At 33.0% G+C, this 19,267-nt stretch overlaps 2 protein-coding genes across 9 annotated transcripts in view; one reads left to right on the top strand and one right to left on the bottom strand.

The window, feature by feature from the left end:
- The window catches only part of LOC125670434 (sperm flagellar protein 2-like), a 31,631-nt gene extending 27,084 nt beyond the window's left edge, over positions 1–4,547 (bottom strand). For all 8 annotated transcript variants that reach the window (XM_048905604.2, XM_048905605.2, XM_048905607.2 and 5 more), the window contains exons 1-4: positions 4,408–4,547; positions 1,873–1,975; positions 1,203–1,455; positions 567–784 (exon numbers count right to left, since the gene is read on the bottom strand). In XM_048905604.2, the coding sequence (XP_048761561.2) occupies positions 567–784; positions 1,203–1,455; positions 1,873–1,975; positions 4,408–4,465 (632 nt within the window). In that variant the 5' untranslated portion in view covers positions 4,466–4,547. The remainder of the gene's footprint in view (positions 1–566; positions 785–1,202; positions 1,456–1,872; positions 1,976–4,407) is intronic.
- A 134-nt stretch (positions 4,548–4,681) lies between these two features.
- Positions 4,682–19,211, top strand: LOC125671230 (eukaryotic translation initiation factor 2D-like). The gene is made up of 13 exons (XM_048906758.2): positions 4,682–4,898; positions 10,594–10,868; positions 11,238–11,340; positions 12,445–12,552; positions 13,304–13,593; positions 13,840–13,957; positions 14,203–14,352; positions 15,061–15,207; positions 16,788–16,877; positions 17,162–17,254; positions 17,628–17,748; positions 18,789–18,957; positions 19,108–19,211. Exons 1-13 carry the CDS (start codon positions 4,843–4,845, stop codon positions 19,173–19,175), a joined length of 1,788 nt encoding a protein of 595 aa, XP_048762715.2. The 5' UTR covers positions 4,682–4,842; the 3' UTR covers positions 19,176–19,211.
- Positions 19,212–19,267: the final 56 nt, after the last annotated feature.

Below are 19,267 nucleotides of genomic sequence, written 5' to 3'. Positions count from 1 at the left end.
TGATTAAGCAGTTTATATGCAAAATCATGGCATGGAAACTACTTCTTGTCTGAATATTTTTTTAAATTATATTTAATAAAAATTAATTTATTATGTACCAGTATTACCAACAGATTGCAATAAACAACACTGAAACATCATCTGTGTACTTATTTTCGCGAAGTTCCTATTTCAGCACCTATTGCACTGAAGCAAGAGATCTCTAACTGTACTAACTTTTACATTACAGTGACGCTAAAATAAGTACAATATATCTTGATAAAATATATGCGACTTTTAACATGATATTGAATAACACAAAATTAAAATCAAGAAAGTTTACTCTTACAACACATATGAAGATTGCTAAATATTTTTAGAAAGAAAAAGGAAGAAAGAAGTTTACGAAGAGAGAAAATTTCATTTGGAAATACAGAAGACTTTCTAAAAAAAAATCACACAATTCAACCAATGAATATAATTGAATGGTCTATTTACTTTTCATTAATATTTCACTTTCAAAATTATCAATCAGATAACACAAATACAATAGAAAATCAAGATTTTAAGTCAATTGAAGAACTTACTGTATCTTGGCCACAATTTCACTCTGTTTTTCCCTTAATCTTTGAGATCTCGCCAATAAAGCTCTTCGTTGGTCCTGTTGTTGCTGTTTAATTCTCTCCTGCTCTCGAAATCGATCAGCAAAGGCTACCTTTTCCATCTCTATCTGCTTTTCATGAAATGTTTGCACCAAAGCCTCTAGGTTCAGATCTGTTTGTCTTGGTGTGGCATGCTTCAGCCTCTGTACAAATTGTAAACGGTTTAAACAGGGATATTTGTCAAATGAATTCACAAGCAATTATACATGTATTACTTAGATTCAAATTTACTATTAAAGAGTAGTACTCTTTAAATTAGTAAATTCGAACCCAAGCAATATAATTGCCTGTGAATGAATTACAATGATCAATATTGAGTCTAATAATGCTTAGAGCCTGCAAAAGTTCTTGATAATTTAAATTGTCTTTTCATATCTATAAAGCTAACAAATTTGCTCTTTGTGTGTGTAGGGGGATGAAAAAAACATAAATCTTTGTGAGGAAATTTTTGTTTGAAATAGTCATCATAAAGAAAATAACAATATTTTGAAAATGATAGAAATATGCATTGACAAGAATTCTAATAGTTGAAAACATTAGAAAACATCATATCTAACTAACTTCTTTGTAAATGCCAGTTTCCACAGCATTCAGTTTAGCTGGGGCAGCAGGCCGCATTGTTTCCATGGCAACTCCAGTAAGGTTGGCTTTTTTCTTGTTGTTCAATGCCACATAGAGCTGATACATAAGCCGTGTTGCCACGCCATGTTTCTCTGTCATAACATCACGAGCGACATTTGTGTCAAATGGAATACCAAGGAGATGAAGAACTGGTTCAATCCTTGTGAAGTTGTTGAGTTTTGAATCTGCAGTCCTAAAGATATAGAAAACTTATTTAATGATTTATTCTTAGTGGTGATATATCAAATCCAAATGCTATCAATTAGTCTAGGTTAAAATAAGGAGGAAGAATCAGGTTAAACTTCATACAATTGTAACTTTGTTACTCAAGTTTTTCGCACCTGTCAAACAGTATGACCTATTGTGAAAATTTACATCCATATTCATAAGGAAATAGCAATCCTTAATTACTCTTTTATGAATGATTATTCTCTGCTCATTAAGAATGCTTTTGATTACGAATGTGGAGCATAAAGTAAAAATAAACTGTTTGTTTATACCTTGTATATTCTGTTCCTCCATGATAAACTTCAATAAATATATATAGAATTGTATTGTATAGGAGCAGAATATACAAGTCTAATTTTGATTAGATTGTGTTTCTACTTACTTGCTCTGAGAGAACTGATCAAAATCACTTTGAAGTTGATACTTGTTCAGGACTTCTCCAATGAGATATCCTGATGCAAATTCTCTTGCAAAATTTACTTGATCTGAAAATAAATTTTATGATCAGTATAATGTTAAATGGTTCATTCCAAATCAGGGCCTAAATGGGCATAACATTGAATGTGTATGATTTAAATCATCGTCATAACCACGCCTATTGTCTCCGATCACATTACCTCATAGCAGTTTGAGGTAGGGTAAGTACTTCCAGACTCAGTAAGCGTGGCTCAGCAATGATGGATTTAAATGACAAATTACAATATGATATTGACTATGAGTTCTAATACATCAAAATATATTGTCATGCATATAATTGTCATAATACATGCAGTGGACATACTCATTATGAATATAGTTAGAGGTAATATGCAGACTCGGCTAATGGATACACAACATGTAACATCTGCTATTTAATAAATAATGCAGATGGCAGCAAGAGACAGTACCATAGGACAAAATTAATTCAGTTGTGAATTATCCATTTCCAAAAGTAACATATATACAATCACAAACACAGTAATTAACAAAAAAGCACTGAGTAGCATACCTGACACATGAAATTTAAATTACGGTATGTCAATTGATGTAAAAACATTTTTATCCAAACTTTTGTCAAAAACTGAATAAAATTGATGTGGAGGTACCAAAAGATAAACATACTATAGCACAGAATTAATACATGTAAAATATCTGTCCAAAGCAGTATATTCAACCACATACACATGACATTTAACAAAAAGTATACTAGTGCAATGCTTCTATTATTTGTATTAAAAGACTGTAAACTTGTCGCACATGAGATATACATGCATGGAAATCAATAAATTCTAATAATTTTGCATAGTAAGCACATATCATATGTATATGTAACATATAGGTTCTGTGAGTGTGAATTATGGTAAAATGCAAGGGCAGCAAAAGACAGTGCTACAAGACAATGGATTATCTAATTTTATCCAATGCATGATGTATACAATATACCACACACAGTAGATAATGCGACAGCACTCATTTCCATACATAAATTTGTAAAAATGTAATTTTCAGATTGATATCCAGTGACACTGGATAGTTATAATTCTCCAAGTATGAATTTACTAAGGTTGATTAAAACTCAGTTCATAAATCATAAAAATTGATCTTCGACACGGCGATGTTGTTGGAAAGAAGATAATTTGCTGAAATGATGGAAAAAAGACTATTTCCTGAAAGTGCAGTATATCCTTGGACATTCAAAAATGAAATGTATTTCATCCTCTAGCCCATCCAAATCACGATGTGGACAGAGTCTTTCTTCATGTGGAATTCCATAATGTCTACCTTTAAATTTCAAACATTAGTTCATAGGAGGAAATTCTAAATTTTGTCAAGTAACAGTGATTGAAGGAATAACATAACAGCATGGGCTAGTGGATTAACCCTTCAGCTTAGTGGTAGAACATCAATCAGTTATCTGTTAGCATAATAGATTCTGATAAAATCCTGTCGAATCGAACTAAGTTGGGTATACCCGGCAACGTGCTAAGAATCAAGTGACCCGGCTACAGTACAGTTATGAAAATGTTGACCTTTTATAATTGTATAAACATTATTTGACATAGAAATACCAACATATTTACAAATCATGTTTATTTCACTGGTGTAAAAATTAAAAACATTATGTCTTAGAATAAGCAACTTTCGATACTACTGTCTTTTAAGGATGTAAGCCACCTTCGCCTATCAAAATTTTCCGGCTCAATCAGCCTACCCAGTGGGATATGTGCACAATTCTGGCTCACAATCAACCCAAGTACGCCGGATCATTAGAATCAAGTATGCTATACATGTATGAATAATGGAGGTGATCAAATCATCAGCTGAGCAATATGACTCCAGGGTTGGTTGTGCGCATGAAGAAAGTTACAAGTTGAAAATAAGTTCAAAGTCTTGGAATGCTTTTTGAGTTTCTGCTTCAGGAAGGATGAGGGTTATGCAGATCAGTTTGAGTTTATATAACTATATTTATTTCCAATCAAGGGCCCTCAAGGGGCAGCATGAAAATACATACAAATAATGTACATATACAAGTAAAGTAACTACTGTTGTACCTAACTACCTATGTTTTAACCAAATGAAGGGACCTCGCTAGTACCCTTATATTTAGTTACTTTTCAGAATCATATACGTATAATTTGTTCTGTTCCTTCTAACTGATAATACTTTAGTCCTGGGGTTGTGGGTTTAATATGCCCGACACTGGAAGTACTTTGATAAAAGATCTTGTATTCATCTGTACATTTGCAACAATGTATCACAATCCGATATTGCAGTGAAAAGGAAAATATAAGAGGACTGAATTATCTAGTTACTAAGTTAGTAACTGGTGATATCATTGCACGTGCATAAGATAAGCATATTCTCTAATTTCTAACATGTTTTAATGCAGCTTAATAAGTTTATAACTACGGTCTGGTTTGGTCTTCTCTTGACTTACCAACTTGCTGCGTTATATCAAGCTCATCGTTGAGCCATTTACAAAGTATGTCAGTCATTTTGTACTCTTTTCAGCGTCGACTTCAGAAAGTAACATCCATTTTGCCGCATCAAGCTGTCACTAAGGAGACGTTATTATGGGTGATGATACACAAGATTTCATTCGTTTATTACCTTTGTCTCGAAGTCGCTGATTGGTCAAAAACTTTACGACTCTAAGTACAACTTGAGAAACAAACTTGAGAAAGTAAATCAGATATTCAGTTGAATAACAAATATGCATGTGTATCAAATGATAAATATTAAATACTTTCTTTAGAAGAGAATTATTATGTCGTAAAATTAACGTAAACTGATGCACCGGAAGTTGCATATTCTGTTGATGTGACGGTAGTGACTGCCAAGAGTAAGAGCAGTGCTAAAAGAGATTGTCAATATGTTTTTAAAACCATTTAGGGTAAAAACACAGACAAATATCAAAGGATCTGAAAGGTATGAAATCCAGACTACTACAAATTTTATTTTGTTATAGATCTACACTGTTGACATTTAGGGTAAACAGACAGATATCAAAGGATCTGAAAGGTATGAGATCCAGACTACTACAAATTTTATTTTGTACCATACTGTTGACATTTAGGGTAAAAACACAGAGACAGATATCAAAGGATCTAAAAGATATGAAATCCAGACTACTACAAATTTTATTTTGTACCATACTGTTGACATTTAGGGTAAAAACACAGAGACAGATATCAAAGGATCTAAAAGATATGAAATCCAGACTACTACAAATTTTATTTTGTACCATACTGTTGACATTTAGGGTAAAAACACAGAGACAGATATCAAAGGATCTAAAAGGTATGAAATCCAGACTACTACAAATTTTATTTTGTACCATACTGTTGACATTTAGGGTAAAAACACAGAGACAGATATCAAAGGATCTGAAAGGTATGAAATCCAGACTACTACAGAAAGTTTTATTTTGGACCATACTCATTGAAACTCCCTGAGAAAACATTGGGACAGATAGGAGAGCTACAGATCCACCTCGTGTGAAAACCTTTGATTTACGGTGCAGGAAAAAATGTGCACGGCCCGGTTGAGGCCTTATATTGCTGTATTCTTACTTCACTGTCTCACAAATTTCTTTGCACATTTTCCCAAACTAGTACATATGGGACATATTCTTTAACTTAACTTGTACCACATTCATTCATCCTAATAGTGACCTAATATTTTGTCCATTTGATTTGATCCAATGCCAACGACTGGGATCAAATCTCAGGTAAATTTTTACATGTATCAGAAATCAATTTCAGCAGGTCCAGCACAATCTCTATATTATTCTATCTAGGACTGTATTTGAAATAGCTTGATATAGTTATTTTAAATCTTTTATCAAATCAATTGAAATGGAATTTTACTGAGTAAAAATATTTCATTGTTGTACTCCATATAACACATTATAAACAAAAAATTCTCCTAAAACCATATCCTTAAGGAAGAATTTTTATTCAGAATTGTCAAATGTTAAGGATTATTAAGTTACTAGTAAGCAACAGTTATCCAATCTTCAGCATAGTGTAAAAGTCAATGAGGATGAAAAGAATAATGGACTGGCAATCTAATTCCACATTGTAAAATCATCATACTTATCTATGCTTCAACACACACAGGGTAGTGGACAGTTATAACACAAAAGGAATTCTCTTGTCAGGAAAATTCTTAAAAGGACATGGTATTGTTATGAACTCTAATTATAACAGTGCTGTGGTTAGTTCAAAGTATAAACATGTTCGAAAATTATGGGACTTTTTGGCTATGCCATTACACTTAAGAAATTCAATCTAAACTATTTCAATCATTTAAGTTGAAGCTATTCCAAATAGCTTTATAAGGCTATATAGCTAAGGCCATCATTAAAAATATTTATGCCCCCCTTCAAAGAAGAGGGGCATATTGGTTTGCACCTGTCGGTCGGCCGGTAGACCACATGTTGTCCGCTCAATATCTTGAGAACCATTCACTTGATCGTAATGATATTTCATATGTGGGTTGGTTATGAAAAGAAGAGGACCCCTATTGTTTTTCAGGTCAAAAGGTTAAAGGTCAAGGGTCAATCTACTCTGGACATAGGAATATACTGTCCGCTCAATATCTTGAGAACCCTTTGCTTGACAGATATCAAACTTGGTACACTGGTACATCTTCAGGAGAAGATGACTACTAATGATTTTGAGGTCAGATGGTCAAAAGTCAAGGGTCAAACTGGACATAGGAATATACTGTCCGTTCAATATCTTGAGAACCTTTTGCTTGACAGACATCAAACTTGGTACACTGGTACATCTTCAGGAGTTGTTTACCCCTATTGATTTTTAGGTCACATGGTCAATCCCCTCTTGACATAGGAAGATATTGTCTGCTCAATATTTTGAATTGATGATACTACTCTCAATTAAATGATGTGTGTGTATAACCCTTTTCAATTTTGCACCATGGGGGGCATATGTGTTTTACAAACATCTCTTGTTTTGTTTGATGTACTCCGACCCACATTTTTCAAGGTGGGTCGGTAGGTAGGTTTTTTTTTTAACATCATGTAAATTTCAAATATTTTCTTTTAAAATAAGGAGAATTTTCTAATTTCTATTTTTCAAGGAAACCAACAAAAAAATTTTTTAAATTGCTGAAAAAAATGATTGGGTAGGAGTAAATTTGATGGGTCGGTCAGAGTACATTAAACAAATCAATTTTTATTTTTGGCCTGAATATAGAAATTGTCCTGGACCTTTAGAACTGTATTGCATACTGGCATACTTTTCATGAAGCACAAACACATTTCATGAAATGTTCCAGCATAAACATTACAATTCCATCATACCCGTCATTATATAGTGTCCCTGTTCTTCTGTGTTAGAGGAATGGAGATAACTGCATCTCCAAAATCATATAGAAGAAGCAGAAAATCCTGACAGATTTGGAAGATCTGCTGGTTTTTGGACTTCCTGGAGAATTGTATACCCAATGAGAATTCCATAGCAGATGAGTCCAAGATCGAAGGGAGACTTTTCCTCTGACAGTACTTACCTATCAAATATTTGAAGTAATGTAAATGTAATAGAATGTATTGTGCTTTACAGTATATTTTCTACAAGTAATGCATTACATTACCATTACTTGTAATGCCAAAAAATTGGCCCATTACAGTGATACACATTTACACCCCCATTACTCTGAAATTGGTTGTCATTACCCCAGGTCTTGCTCAAAGACATACTATAAAATTGCTGCATTTGACAGGAGCACAAACCCTGTTTCTGTCCTTTCCAATTTTATAGTTTCATATGTAAATGAGCAGCTTAGAACACCATTGTCCAAGTTCAGTTGATGGTGGCCGATTACCAGAAAAATATAAATGGACTCAACCTAGCTCACCAGATGATAGGATACTTGATCACCTCTCAAAGAAATGGTGGTGAATTTTTTTTCAGTTTGATGTTTGTATCTGCCCATAATGCATACATTGCTGCTAAAGATGGTCTTGCCTGCAGGTTTTTATACGCCCGTCTTAAGACGGGCCGTATTATGTTATGGCCTTCATGTCCGTCCGTCTGTCCGTCCGTCTGTTAGCTTTTTCGTGTCCGGCTCATAACTTAAATACTATAAGGCCTAGAATAATCAAACTTTGTCAGTTGATACATCTTGGGTAGAAGGTGTGTCGCACATTAAAACCAGGTCGCTGTGACTTTTAATTAAGAAGATATGGCCAAATATGGTAAAAACCTGTCCGGCTCATAACTTGAAAACTATTTGATCTAGAATCATGAAACTTGGTCAACTTATGCATCTTAGTTAGAAGGTGTGTCGCACTGTACTTTAAGGTCACTGTGACATTTAGTTGAAGTGATTTTTTGAAAAAAGTATGTTATAATTGGTACAATCCCTATATATAGTCATATAAGAGTTTTGTAGAAAACCTCATTCAAAAATGTTACATCAAGAAAACACATTTTTTTTTTTATGATATACTGTACAGCTTTTTTTAGCCTATGTAATGTTTCCTTTGTTTCTAACAATAACATGAGAAATTCCACTTGTCCCATGGGAGTAGCATGCAAAGGGCATTTTGACAAGACTAATTAATGAGTTTTGTGTAGAGCATCTCTGATCAACATGATCAAGCAGGTGTTATCTTTATCTCTAGGGAATTGGGCAGAGAGATCTTAGCCTCTTAATTGCAGATATACCAGAAATTATTGGTGAAAGTGAATTTGTTGTGGTTAGTCTTTATTTTCAAAATTAATTTGACATTGTACTATATAATTTTTAATTTTTTTTCTCAGCAACCTATATGCAGAGTATCATTTCTCACTAAGACAACAAATGGTTGCAATATGTATAAAGGCCTATTTTAATGATTAGTATTTTGATGTTTTGTTATGGCTGTGGCATTGTTCAGAAAAAAGATATACAATGAACAAAGCTGCAGATTGGTCATTTGTGTAAATCTGAACAGATGAAATAGTATTGCAATAACCATATTAAAAAATGTTAATTCAAGAAACTACACATTCTTCATTATATACACTGTACTATACAGCAGTATATAACAAACACATTATTTCTTTTGTGTCAGTAACAAGAGAAATTTCCCTTGTCCCATGGGTGTAATTATCAAGCAATTCAGGAGGCATTTTGCTAACAGAAAAATTGCATTCTGTCAAATTACAGATTAATTAATGAGTTTAGAAGATTTCTGTTACAGCAATCTGATCAAGGAGGTGCTATCTATATCTCTTGCAATCGGGAATTGGGCAGAGGAATCTGACCTTCTAATTGATCTGTCAAATTTTAGAACAGTTCTAATTGGTAGCCATTACTTTGAAAGTTAATTTGGTATAAAGTTTAAGAATTAATATGATATTGCAAAATATATTTTTATTTTATATCTCAACAACAAGGTGCAGATTGTCATGTCTCACTAAGATGACAGTTTTACAGTCTAAGAATAAACATAATGACTAATGTTTGATGTTTTATTACGCTGTGCATTGTTCTTCATTCCTTAAAATACAATGAGCAAAGCTGCAGATGTGCATTTCTCAAGTCTAACACAACCAGTTGAGAAATATATGATGTATTATTTTTTTCTAATTAATAACTACACCATAGGAAATGCACCAGTGTTTGAAATAACCGTTTTTAATCTATATTTATTTATATTGACATCACCATGCATATTTTACTTTTATACTTGAAGATTTGACAAAGGCAGATACTGATATATGTATTTTTTGATATGTTGAATAAATCAACCTTTTTGAGTACTCCCATTTATTGTAAGTTGTTTGCTTGGATAAAGGGCTATCTTGCACTTTAATCATTTCATTGAAAACATTTGGGAAAATGTTTTTATATCCTTTTAAAAATCATTAAGCTTACATTATCAATATTTGAAGCAATGTCACATGAGGCCATAAAGTGGGTAAGATTCTTAAAGGAAGGTTGACATTTGGTTCCATGCATACCTATCTCTTCATGGTGATATGTTCATGTTAACAATATGTGACGGGCGTATCATGTGCCGTGGCGGTGCACTTTATTGTTCATTGAGGTGAGATGAGAGCCACCAAAGTTTGACTGTAGGATGAGAGCAACTGCCTATGATATTTTTGAAGTTGTGCAGGAAAAATGAAGTGTCATGATAGTGCTATTTTGAAGTCCAAAAATTACTTATTTATTTTCTGTTTTACCATTTTCACAGCATTGTCCATTTCAAATGAAGAAAAATTTATACTTCTCATACTACCTGTGTTAGAAAGTTTACAAAATATGTTCTCAGAAACATAATGAATGGAGCAGAAAAAGACTGCTTGTTTAAATTGATTATATTTGCATAAAATGCAAGTGAATTAAAAGACAACAAACTTCAATGAGTTTTTATAAAAAAAAAATTATACATGTTATGATGTACTTAAAATGAAATTGTGCATTTTGAAATTTATTCTTTATATTCATCTTATTATCAATTCTGGTACAAGATGATCATCATCAGAACAGTAATGGGTCTCCAGGGCTAAAACCAACCAAACATCTGATAAATGCCAAGGCATTTCCAGTAGCAATGGATTTCTTTCTTCTGCTTGCTCAATCATGATGTTTTTTAATTTTGTAGGAAAAAAGTCCGATCAACTTTGCAAAATTGTTACCCCTCATTGTCTGTAAAAGATGCCTCAGACATTGTCCCCAACAAAGCAGAGATGACAACTGCAAAAATTAACACCCATTCAGGATTAAATGTTCTTGTGTACTGTGTGGAGAAGAACCCTGTCCTTATTGATATTGATGGAGTTATCTACCCTTCTGTGTACACATTGTGGAGATATCCAGCTCTTGTACCAGTGTTTAGAACGCAGCCAGTTGTTTTCTCTAGGCTGGCCGGAGGTGCAGGTACATGTGCATTGTATATTACAAATATATAACAAAAAACATTTTAATTGGGTTCATAATTTTGTTACAAATACTACATATATGACATTGAATTTTGTTTTATACAATGTTTTGTAAAAAAAAATATTTGCAAAGTAGTATGACACAGATTTCAGTTCATGACTGGAAGAAATCACTAGGAAACTTTTTGAAGTGTGAGAAGAAGTCATGCATGTATTTGTCAAGTGTGTCAGAAATATCCTATAATGCAGAACATGCAGAAGCTGCATGTATAGAAATGTTTGTTAATGTAAGAGTGTAAAAAGACTCAGGTATTTAGGTTATTGTTATTCAGTAATTTGTTAGATCAATTTGATGATTTTTTCACAGATTTAATGTTACCAGGGGTGGTTGTTGAAGGGGAGGTGACTCCCAAAACTTTTGCCCACATAGACAAAGGATCAGTGTGTTCTATCTCACTGAATGGAAATCGGTAATAAGTTTGTTTTTTGTTTTTTTTGCTATGTTACTCTTTTTTCTTTTTAAGTTCACCTTTACAAATTAATTGCATTATTTTCAGCTGTGAGCTTTTCTGATAAAAATTTGCTTGACATCTCTAGTTGGCATTAACTTTTTCATAATTTTTTCACCTTTTCTCCAAAACCATTGTCAGAGATAATTGGCACAAAATATCCCTATTTTTAGAGAATTAAATTTTGATCATATGAAGAGGAGATAAAAAGTATATACTGAAAATAAGATGGGGGTGATCAAAATATATTTTGAAGAAAAACTTAAAGGTTTCCTTGTATAGAGAAGAATCTAGTTTGTTCAAATTATGACCCTTTGGGTTTAAAGTTTTACATATAGGAAAAGTCTTTAAATATCTTCTCAAGAATACAATGTATGTCAAATAGAAATGTTAGCATCCTCAAGTTGTCTAGATTCAAGGCAAATGTTGGGGTTTAAAGTAATAAAATCCTCACATATCTTCTCAAGAACCACCAGTGTACAGTTTGTCAAAGGATTAGGTCTTACAACAGCTTTGATTTCCATGTTAAAATACTGTAAAACAAAAGTTAAATATGTATTTTCACCACAACTGATTCCTATCTTTGAATATGATGTCACAAAATTGATGCTGTCTACGTTTTCTTTAAAAAAAATTGTCAAAAAAACCTTTTTAACCAATGTTTTGAATGGGTCGCAAGCATTGACTTTTTGTTATAATATTTAACATATCATAATTTGATAGTGGTTGACTCCATTTTTGGTTCCCCCGGGGTGCTTCTCATCAGTTCTCTCCATCTGAGGGAGCATGTATGGACTTAAAACTGGTTTACGATGATGGGTCGACACATTCTCTACATTCTACATACCCAAAATGCTCAGAATTAAATTAAAGTGATTTTTTTTTTTAGAAATCTGAAAGAATATGGTGGGAAAATGTGTGATGTTGAATATAGTAAATTTAGTAAAATGTTATGTTTTGTATATTCCACCTACTTAAGTACAAATCTATACAATGATGAAATCTTTTAACTTATATTATGTACCAGCTGTTCTGCTTATTGATGAAATATTTAACTTCTACTAGGAGTCCTATAGCAGTGGGAACTGCAGCAATGTCGGGGAGTGACATGTTTGATTCTGCAATGAGAGGAAAAGGAGTACATGTGTTGCACATTTTAGGAGATGAATTATGGTAGAGTACAATGGCTTTTTACCACATCAGAACAGAAATATTGGTATTTCAAAAATGTTTAGATGCAAAGAAACTTAGTATTGTTTGACAAATTTATGAAACAAATTTTTGGTGTATATGTATGTGTGAGTGTGCATATGTATGTGGACCTAGATAAAAGGTTTGTTTGCCTTTGTGACCCACCATTTTAACCTGTGGGTTGGGACACTTAGGGGAAATATTTATTTTAAAAGGATTGACATTCAATGAATGAATCACTTTTAGATTGAATTTGCACTAAAATTTGAGTCAAGCAGCACAAGATAAAAAAAATTGAAAAATTTCAATAGAAATTTTTTTGGGAAGAAATAGAAATAAAACTTTTTGATTTTGGGCAGTCTTTCTCTAAGTCAATCAAAAAGGGAAAGCAAGCAAAAATTTCATATAGACCATTCTACATATACAGAAAAAGAGTACTGTATATTCCTTATTTTACACAAGTACTTAATATGGTGAAATGACCCCTATACGTCAAATCCCATGAATATGAATTCGCCTGTGGTCTGATATTTAAGTGTTCTTGCATGTATTTTAACAACAGAAAATTAAAAGCAAGTAATTCTATTTCACGAGTGATGCCTTGCAAAAATAAATTCCTTGCGTATATTTAAGAATCTATAGTATACTTCAGCATGTTTGTTTTTCATCATAACTTCACAACTCAGATTATCTCATTTATTTATGACTTTGAAAATATATCCCCATTTTACAGGGCTTTTGGTGATAAATCAAAACCTCCTGTGTTACCGGAAACAACCTCAAGCACAGATGATCTCCACCATGATGAGGACAGCAACACAGCTCAGGATGAAGACATTCAAGCTCCATCTCAAGAGGAAGACCACTGTGAGAAAGGACAGGGATCTGAGCAGCAGACAGCTGGAGAAGAAAACTCTCGTGAGAGAGAGGAAGACGAGGATCTAGCAATGTCAGCAGACCAGCTGAGTTTGGAAGAGCAGGGAGATGTTTTGAAGGAGGAATCTCTAGATCATTCACCTGCAGGTATGATTGTTTTATTAGAAACTTACTTTCCTCAAAGTCCTTTTGAATATTTAAATCTGAAAAAGCTACCAAATGATGGAACTACACTTGTATAATGGTTACCAATACTTATAATGTTACATAGAGTTTGTAATGGTGTATGATGAGTTTTAATTTTATATTCCATTATTTGAAGACTAAACCTATGACATAGCTATTTTACATTGTGAAATTTTTTTTGCATGATTACATTTCTTCTTTTGATAGAATCCATGGATGATCTGTTTATGTTGTGTTTCCGATGTGCTCTAAAAAAGTCTCTCAAACTGACAGACCTACCTGTTCTTACCAGTGCTTTCTACAAAGTTCACATGCTGAAATTCTGGTGTGTGCTATTTCTGCACGAAATGTTTCAAATTACATTTTAAAGAATACACTATTGTAAAAAAAAAAATTTATTTTGCCTTGCATCCAGATAAAAGTTGTTTTGACTCTTTATCTTGGAAAGCTTTTATGTAACATATAAAAGGAAAACAAAACAACAAACATAAAAAGGGGTAGGAAACAACTGAATTGAATGGCTTGATTTCATTTTGATTTTTTTTTTTTTTTTGCATTTCCATTTCACAGTCCAGCAGATAAATATTTAGATGTCAAGAAAACTTCATTCAAAAAGCTGTCCAAGTTTCTGAAGGAAATGGAGAAAGAAAATTACATAAAAGTAAAAGAATTGTCAAAAGGAGTTGAAAGTATTACAGAAATGAAGAAAGATCACCCAGGGTGAGTGAGAGTCAAGAAAACTACAGAAACAGTCACAGTAAAAGTATAGGAATCAGATGTAGTAAAAAAATGTGGGCATTATAAATGACAGAGTTTTAGTATATGATGATTACACCTGTTATTAGGTCATAGATCCGAAGCTGAGGGTAATAGGGAAACAGGTTAGTCACAGACCCACTGGGAAAATTATATGGATGACGACCTGATGATGTATAATGATTTTCTTGTTATATAACGCACTATCTAACTCCTTAGATTCAAAATGTATTTTGCTGAACTTGAAACAAATGTTCATGTGATAAGCAATATCTTTATGTAATGTCTCAATGTGTTTGCTAATGCACACATGTCCACATTCGTTTTGCTACTGCTTAAGCAGGAGTGGATACAAACCTTCTGGTTTGTCTTGGTCAATAGTCACATATCTTGGTCAGTATGATGGTAAAATTTTCCAAAGTTTCTCAAGGAAATAGAATTACAATGTTTATAGTAGGTTATATGATAAAATATGTTAGTAACTTTGTACATGGACAGTATACTTGGTGAATATTACATGTACTATTGTTTCATATGTATGCTTTTAACAGAATATGTATATATTTTTGCACGTATTGAATTATGTTTCCTAGTAGATGATATCTTTAATGTACATCACATTAAATTGGGTGAAGTTTTGTTGTGTTTACAAAAGACTTGTTCTCCATACAGTCTGCGACACATTTCTCCACCTGAGGGCGCTACAGTCATGGAACAACAAGCCGAGACATCTCCATCACAATACAAACCTCCCTGCATCACAGAAATGTTGTCTGTCACTGCAGCAGTTGTTCCCCTTGTCAAAGAATTAGGCATACGGTAAGTCAGATTACAGAGATCATCTTTCTACCATTGACAGATTATAACGACCTGATCACAATAAATGTTTTCATTAGAACTCACTTTTAGAAAATTCTATGAAAAAATTATCTGTCAGTTGGTTTATCAAGTCATGTAATTAGGGAGGATAAACATATTTCCCATTCTGTGGACCTTAATAGTATTTGTCCTCTGATTCTTCATTGTTGTAGTAATTACTAATATTACTAATTATTACCTTCTATATAGTTAACCAATCCTACCAATATCATACTTAATAGTATTTGTCCTCTGATTCTTCATTGTTGTAGTTTATGTCGAAGTCCAGCTAATTCTCCTCTCTATTTTTATACCCATACTTACATTATTCTAATAAAAAAGGTATACACATGCACTGTCAGAATATGATAAAATCGACTGTAATATTGTTTGCAGTGAATACAAACATAGGTGGAATTGATGCCATACTGAATTCTAATGTTAGATATCTCGACACCCCCACCCCAAGATATCTTGAAGTACCGTATAGTGGGTTTATTCCACGGGTCTAAAAATTTGGCGATTTACTGGCTGAAAGGTATGCTAATAATTTTAGCAGAATAAATTTTGGCGGATAGAGAAGAGTTGTCTCTCTTTCAAATACTGAAGTTGCAATTGGGTGCATATTTGGCAAGTGAAATTTTGGTTGAAAGCTATCTAACTGCTAAAATAAGCCAAAATTATAACCCCGCGGAAAAAACCTGCTATACAGTATTTCTTAAGTGGAATCTTGCAGCTATACATGCATATCAAATCTTATCTTTCACACTGCGAGGCTTAGGACTATTAAATTTGGTCAGTTGATATATCTTGCTTGGGGGGTGGAGGGGAGGTGTCGCAAATCGAAAAATAGATCACTGGCATCCTTCTGGAATTTTATTGTTATACAAATGGTGTCGAATCATATCTTTCACACCATTAGGTGCCAGGCAATAAAACTTTGTTAGTTGATGCATCATTGGAGGAAGGTGTCATAATCCAAAAGTAGGCCACTTTGGAATTTATAGTAATGCATGTGTGAATTGTGTGCAGATCATATCTTTCATACTGTGAGGCCTAGGACTGTTTGAAAGACTTCCCTCAAATTCACCTAAAATCCCAAATTTGCCATTCAAATTCTTATTCAAAAAAGTATAGGCATTTGTAACAAAAAGATGATATCCATCCCTGCTGTCTATTAATTAAGGACTTAAAGAATTAAAACAGATCATCAACACATAGTGAGAATGCAGGATACACTTTATTGGTTGACCGGTTTCGACCAGGGGGCGGTCGTCTTTTAAATCTATACTTTGGATACAGATCCTGCTGAATACCACATGGTATCCATTTGTGAGAATCTTCCACAATTTTAACCTCAAGGTGTTGGTCTCCAGTTTTGACTTTCTTTGTATTAATTAAGGAGTTAACCAGATTTTGATAACGATCTTCTTAAAAGCATTGCAAAATATTCCAATTTCAAAGACCAGTGTATCAATGTATATAATTATGAAATACCCTATGTTATGATCTGTACTGTAAAAGAGTAATTATTTTGACAGTAAAGGAACTGCAATGACTGGGACAGAGCTACGCAATATTGTAAATGAATATGTGAGGAAAAACAGCCTTCAGAATGAGAACAATAAGAGGTAAACTTTATGCACTTCAGAATAACTGCCATCAATGTCTTAAAAGTTAAACTCTGATTTGCCATTTATATATTCATACTTTGTTATTAAAAAGAACATTTTGCTGGAGAAATCTGTAAAGTGTAATGTTGCTTTGATCAGAGCAAAACCGTTTTCTCTCATTAACACAGAAAACAGTTTTGCCCACTCTTAAATTCGCTCAGTGAAGAGGGTGAAAGGGAGGAAAATAAAACTGGGGTGAATATTTCCCTGTATACAGTATGTGTTTTTTCTCTTAACATTAGCAAGGTTAATCTTGATCCGCTGCTGGCGTCTGTAGTCCTGAGAAAGGGTGAAAATGATGTCACACAGCTACGTTGGGATGATTTAACCTCAAGGCAAGTAGCAGGGTTTAATACATGCCATGTCTCTTATGAAAAAGATCTCATTGATTGTAGAATGACAATGTTTTAGTATATTCACACAAGTATGAATGTCACATGGTGAACAGATAAATAATAATAAGTGATTTTAAAGTGAATTGTGAAAATTGGCATACATACCATGCAATATTTATATAACATGAATTCTTTATGTTCTCTCTGCACTTCATATTTTGAAAATGTCCTTGAAAATTTCCATATTTTGTGTTGTCAGTCATCATGCATCTGAACATGTCACAGAGTATTCATAGACCTATAATTGTCTTCAGATTTTACAAACTTGTCTTTAAATCACGATGGAATGTAAAATGTTTTTAAATTTACACAGAGTTGCAGATAAAATGCAGAATGTTCATAAACTTGAATTCCCAGGACAACCTCCAATTATTAGGAAAGGCAAAATTGAAGGAATAACTCTCAATGTTTTTCAGAGAGGATCCAATAAAAAGGTGTGTATGTAGATATATAGATAGATAGATAAAGAGATTAATTGATTCAATGAGCCAGATTATTGCTCTTTGGACAGTTATGCCATGTTTGAAAGTAGTAAAATAAAAATGTGGGAGTTTATAGTAGTAAAATTAAAAAGTGGGAGACCTAAAGGAATTTCATTGTCCCTCAGTCCATCTCTTAGTCATCACTTTTTGGTGACTTATCTTGAATATTTTTCGACATAAAGCTTTAATGTACCTATAGATTCTGGGATCATGAGATCAAAGGTCAATGTCACAGCAGACCTTCAATCTAAGTTTAATACATTTTCATTGCAACACAATATCTTGAATATCTTTTCAACATACAGCTTTCATATTCTACATAGAGTTAGCTATTTTATCAAAGAAAGATACCTGTCATATGTCCTTGATTAGAACATAGTTACTGATATTAATGCATTCTGTATTACTAGTACTACATGTATACAGGACCTTTCCTGATTGAGTAAGTTTTTTAGTTAGTTTTGTATATATCTTACCTGTATAGCAACAAACGTATACATGTACTAATTTAACACTTGTATTTTGTTTATACTGGATGTAGTTTTAAATTAGTCAGATTTAAGTCCAAGTTAGACTATGATCAATTTAGTTCTTTACAGTACCTATGAAATTTTGTGTATGGCCATGAATCTGTGAGCAGGATTAAAAATAAGATCCGTTTTGTATACTGCCACTATAAGTCACATACATGTATTATGCACAATTTTGCTCATTTGCAACAAAACATTTTCAGCCATCTTGGTTACATGCAAAACCACCATTGTGGGTAGATTTGCAGTTTTTAGAAGCCAAATTGGTTGTAAAATCCATGCATTATCAAACACTCTAAATTAAAAATTTGAATTTCATACTGGTATAGTCAAGCATGACATTACTTATAGTTACCCATAGAATTTGACCCCGAGATTCCCATCTTAAAATTCACTTTCTACCGTAAGCAGCAATTGGTTAGATTAAACTTTTAATTCCTTCTTTAAATACTCTATTTTAAGGTGACAACAGTGGATAATCTGGATGAATATGGATTAGATTTGAAGGAGTTTGCCCACGAGATCCAGATAGCAATTCAGTGCAGTTGTACTGTTTCACAAAGTAGTTCCAACAAAACACAAGTAGTAATACAAGGCAATCAAATTGCCTATGTGGCTGACCTACTGACAGGTAATTTGAATAAAACCTTGTTTATATTGATTTCTGGAGTTGAATGTAATTATAGCACTTCCCCAAAATCATCAACTGAATAAAATTACAGTACTTCTTCAAAATAATTGTCTGAAGTATGATTACAGTAAAATATTCATCTATTTGTAGGAAAATACAGAATTCCTAAGAAGTATATCAAAGGTTGGGAAAAGGCTCCAAAGGCCAAAAGAAAATGAACTGTGATATTATACAAATAAAATATTCAACTTACATTTGTAATGTATTTGTCTTTTGAAATTGTGTATTTTAACGGATCCTCTCGAGGAAT

The sequence above is a fragment of the Ostrea edulis genome, chromosome 4, assembly GCF_947568905.1.
Source record: "Ostrea edulis chromosome 4, xbOstEdul1.1, whole genome shotgun sequence".
Taxonomy (NCBI): domain Eukaryota; kingdom Metazoa; phylum Mollusca; class Bivalvia; order Ostreida; family Ostreidae; genus Ostrea; species Ostrea edulis.
The sequence above is the reverse complement of the archived record's forward strand: the minus strand, read 5'-3'. Positions and strand labels throughout refer to the sequence as shown.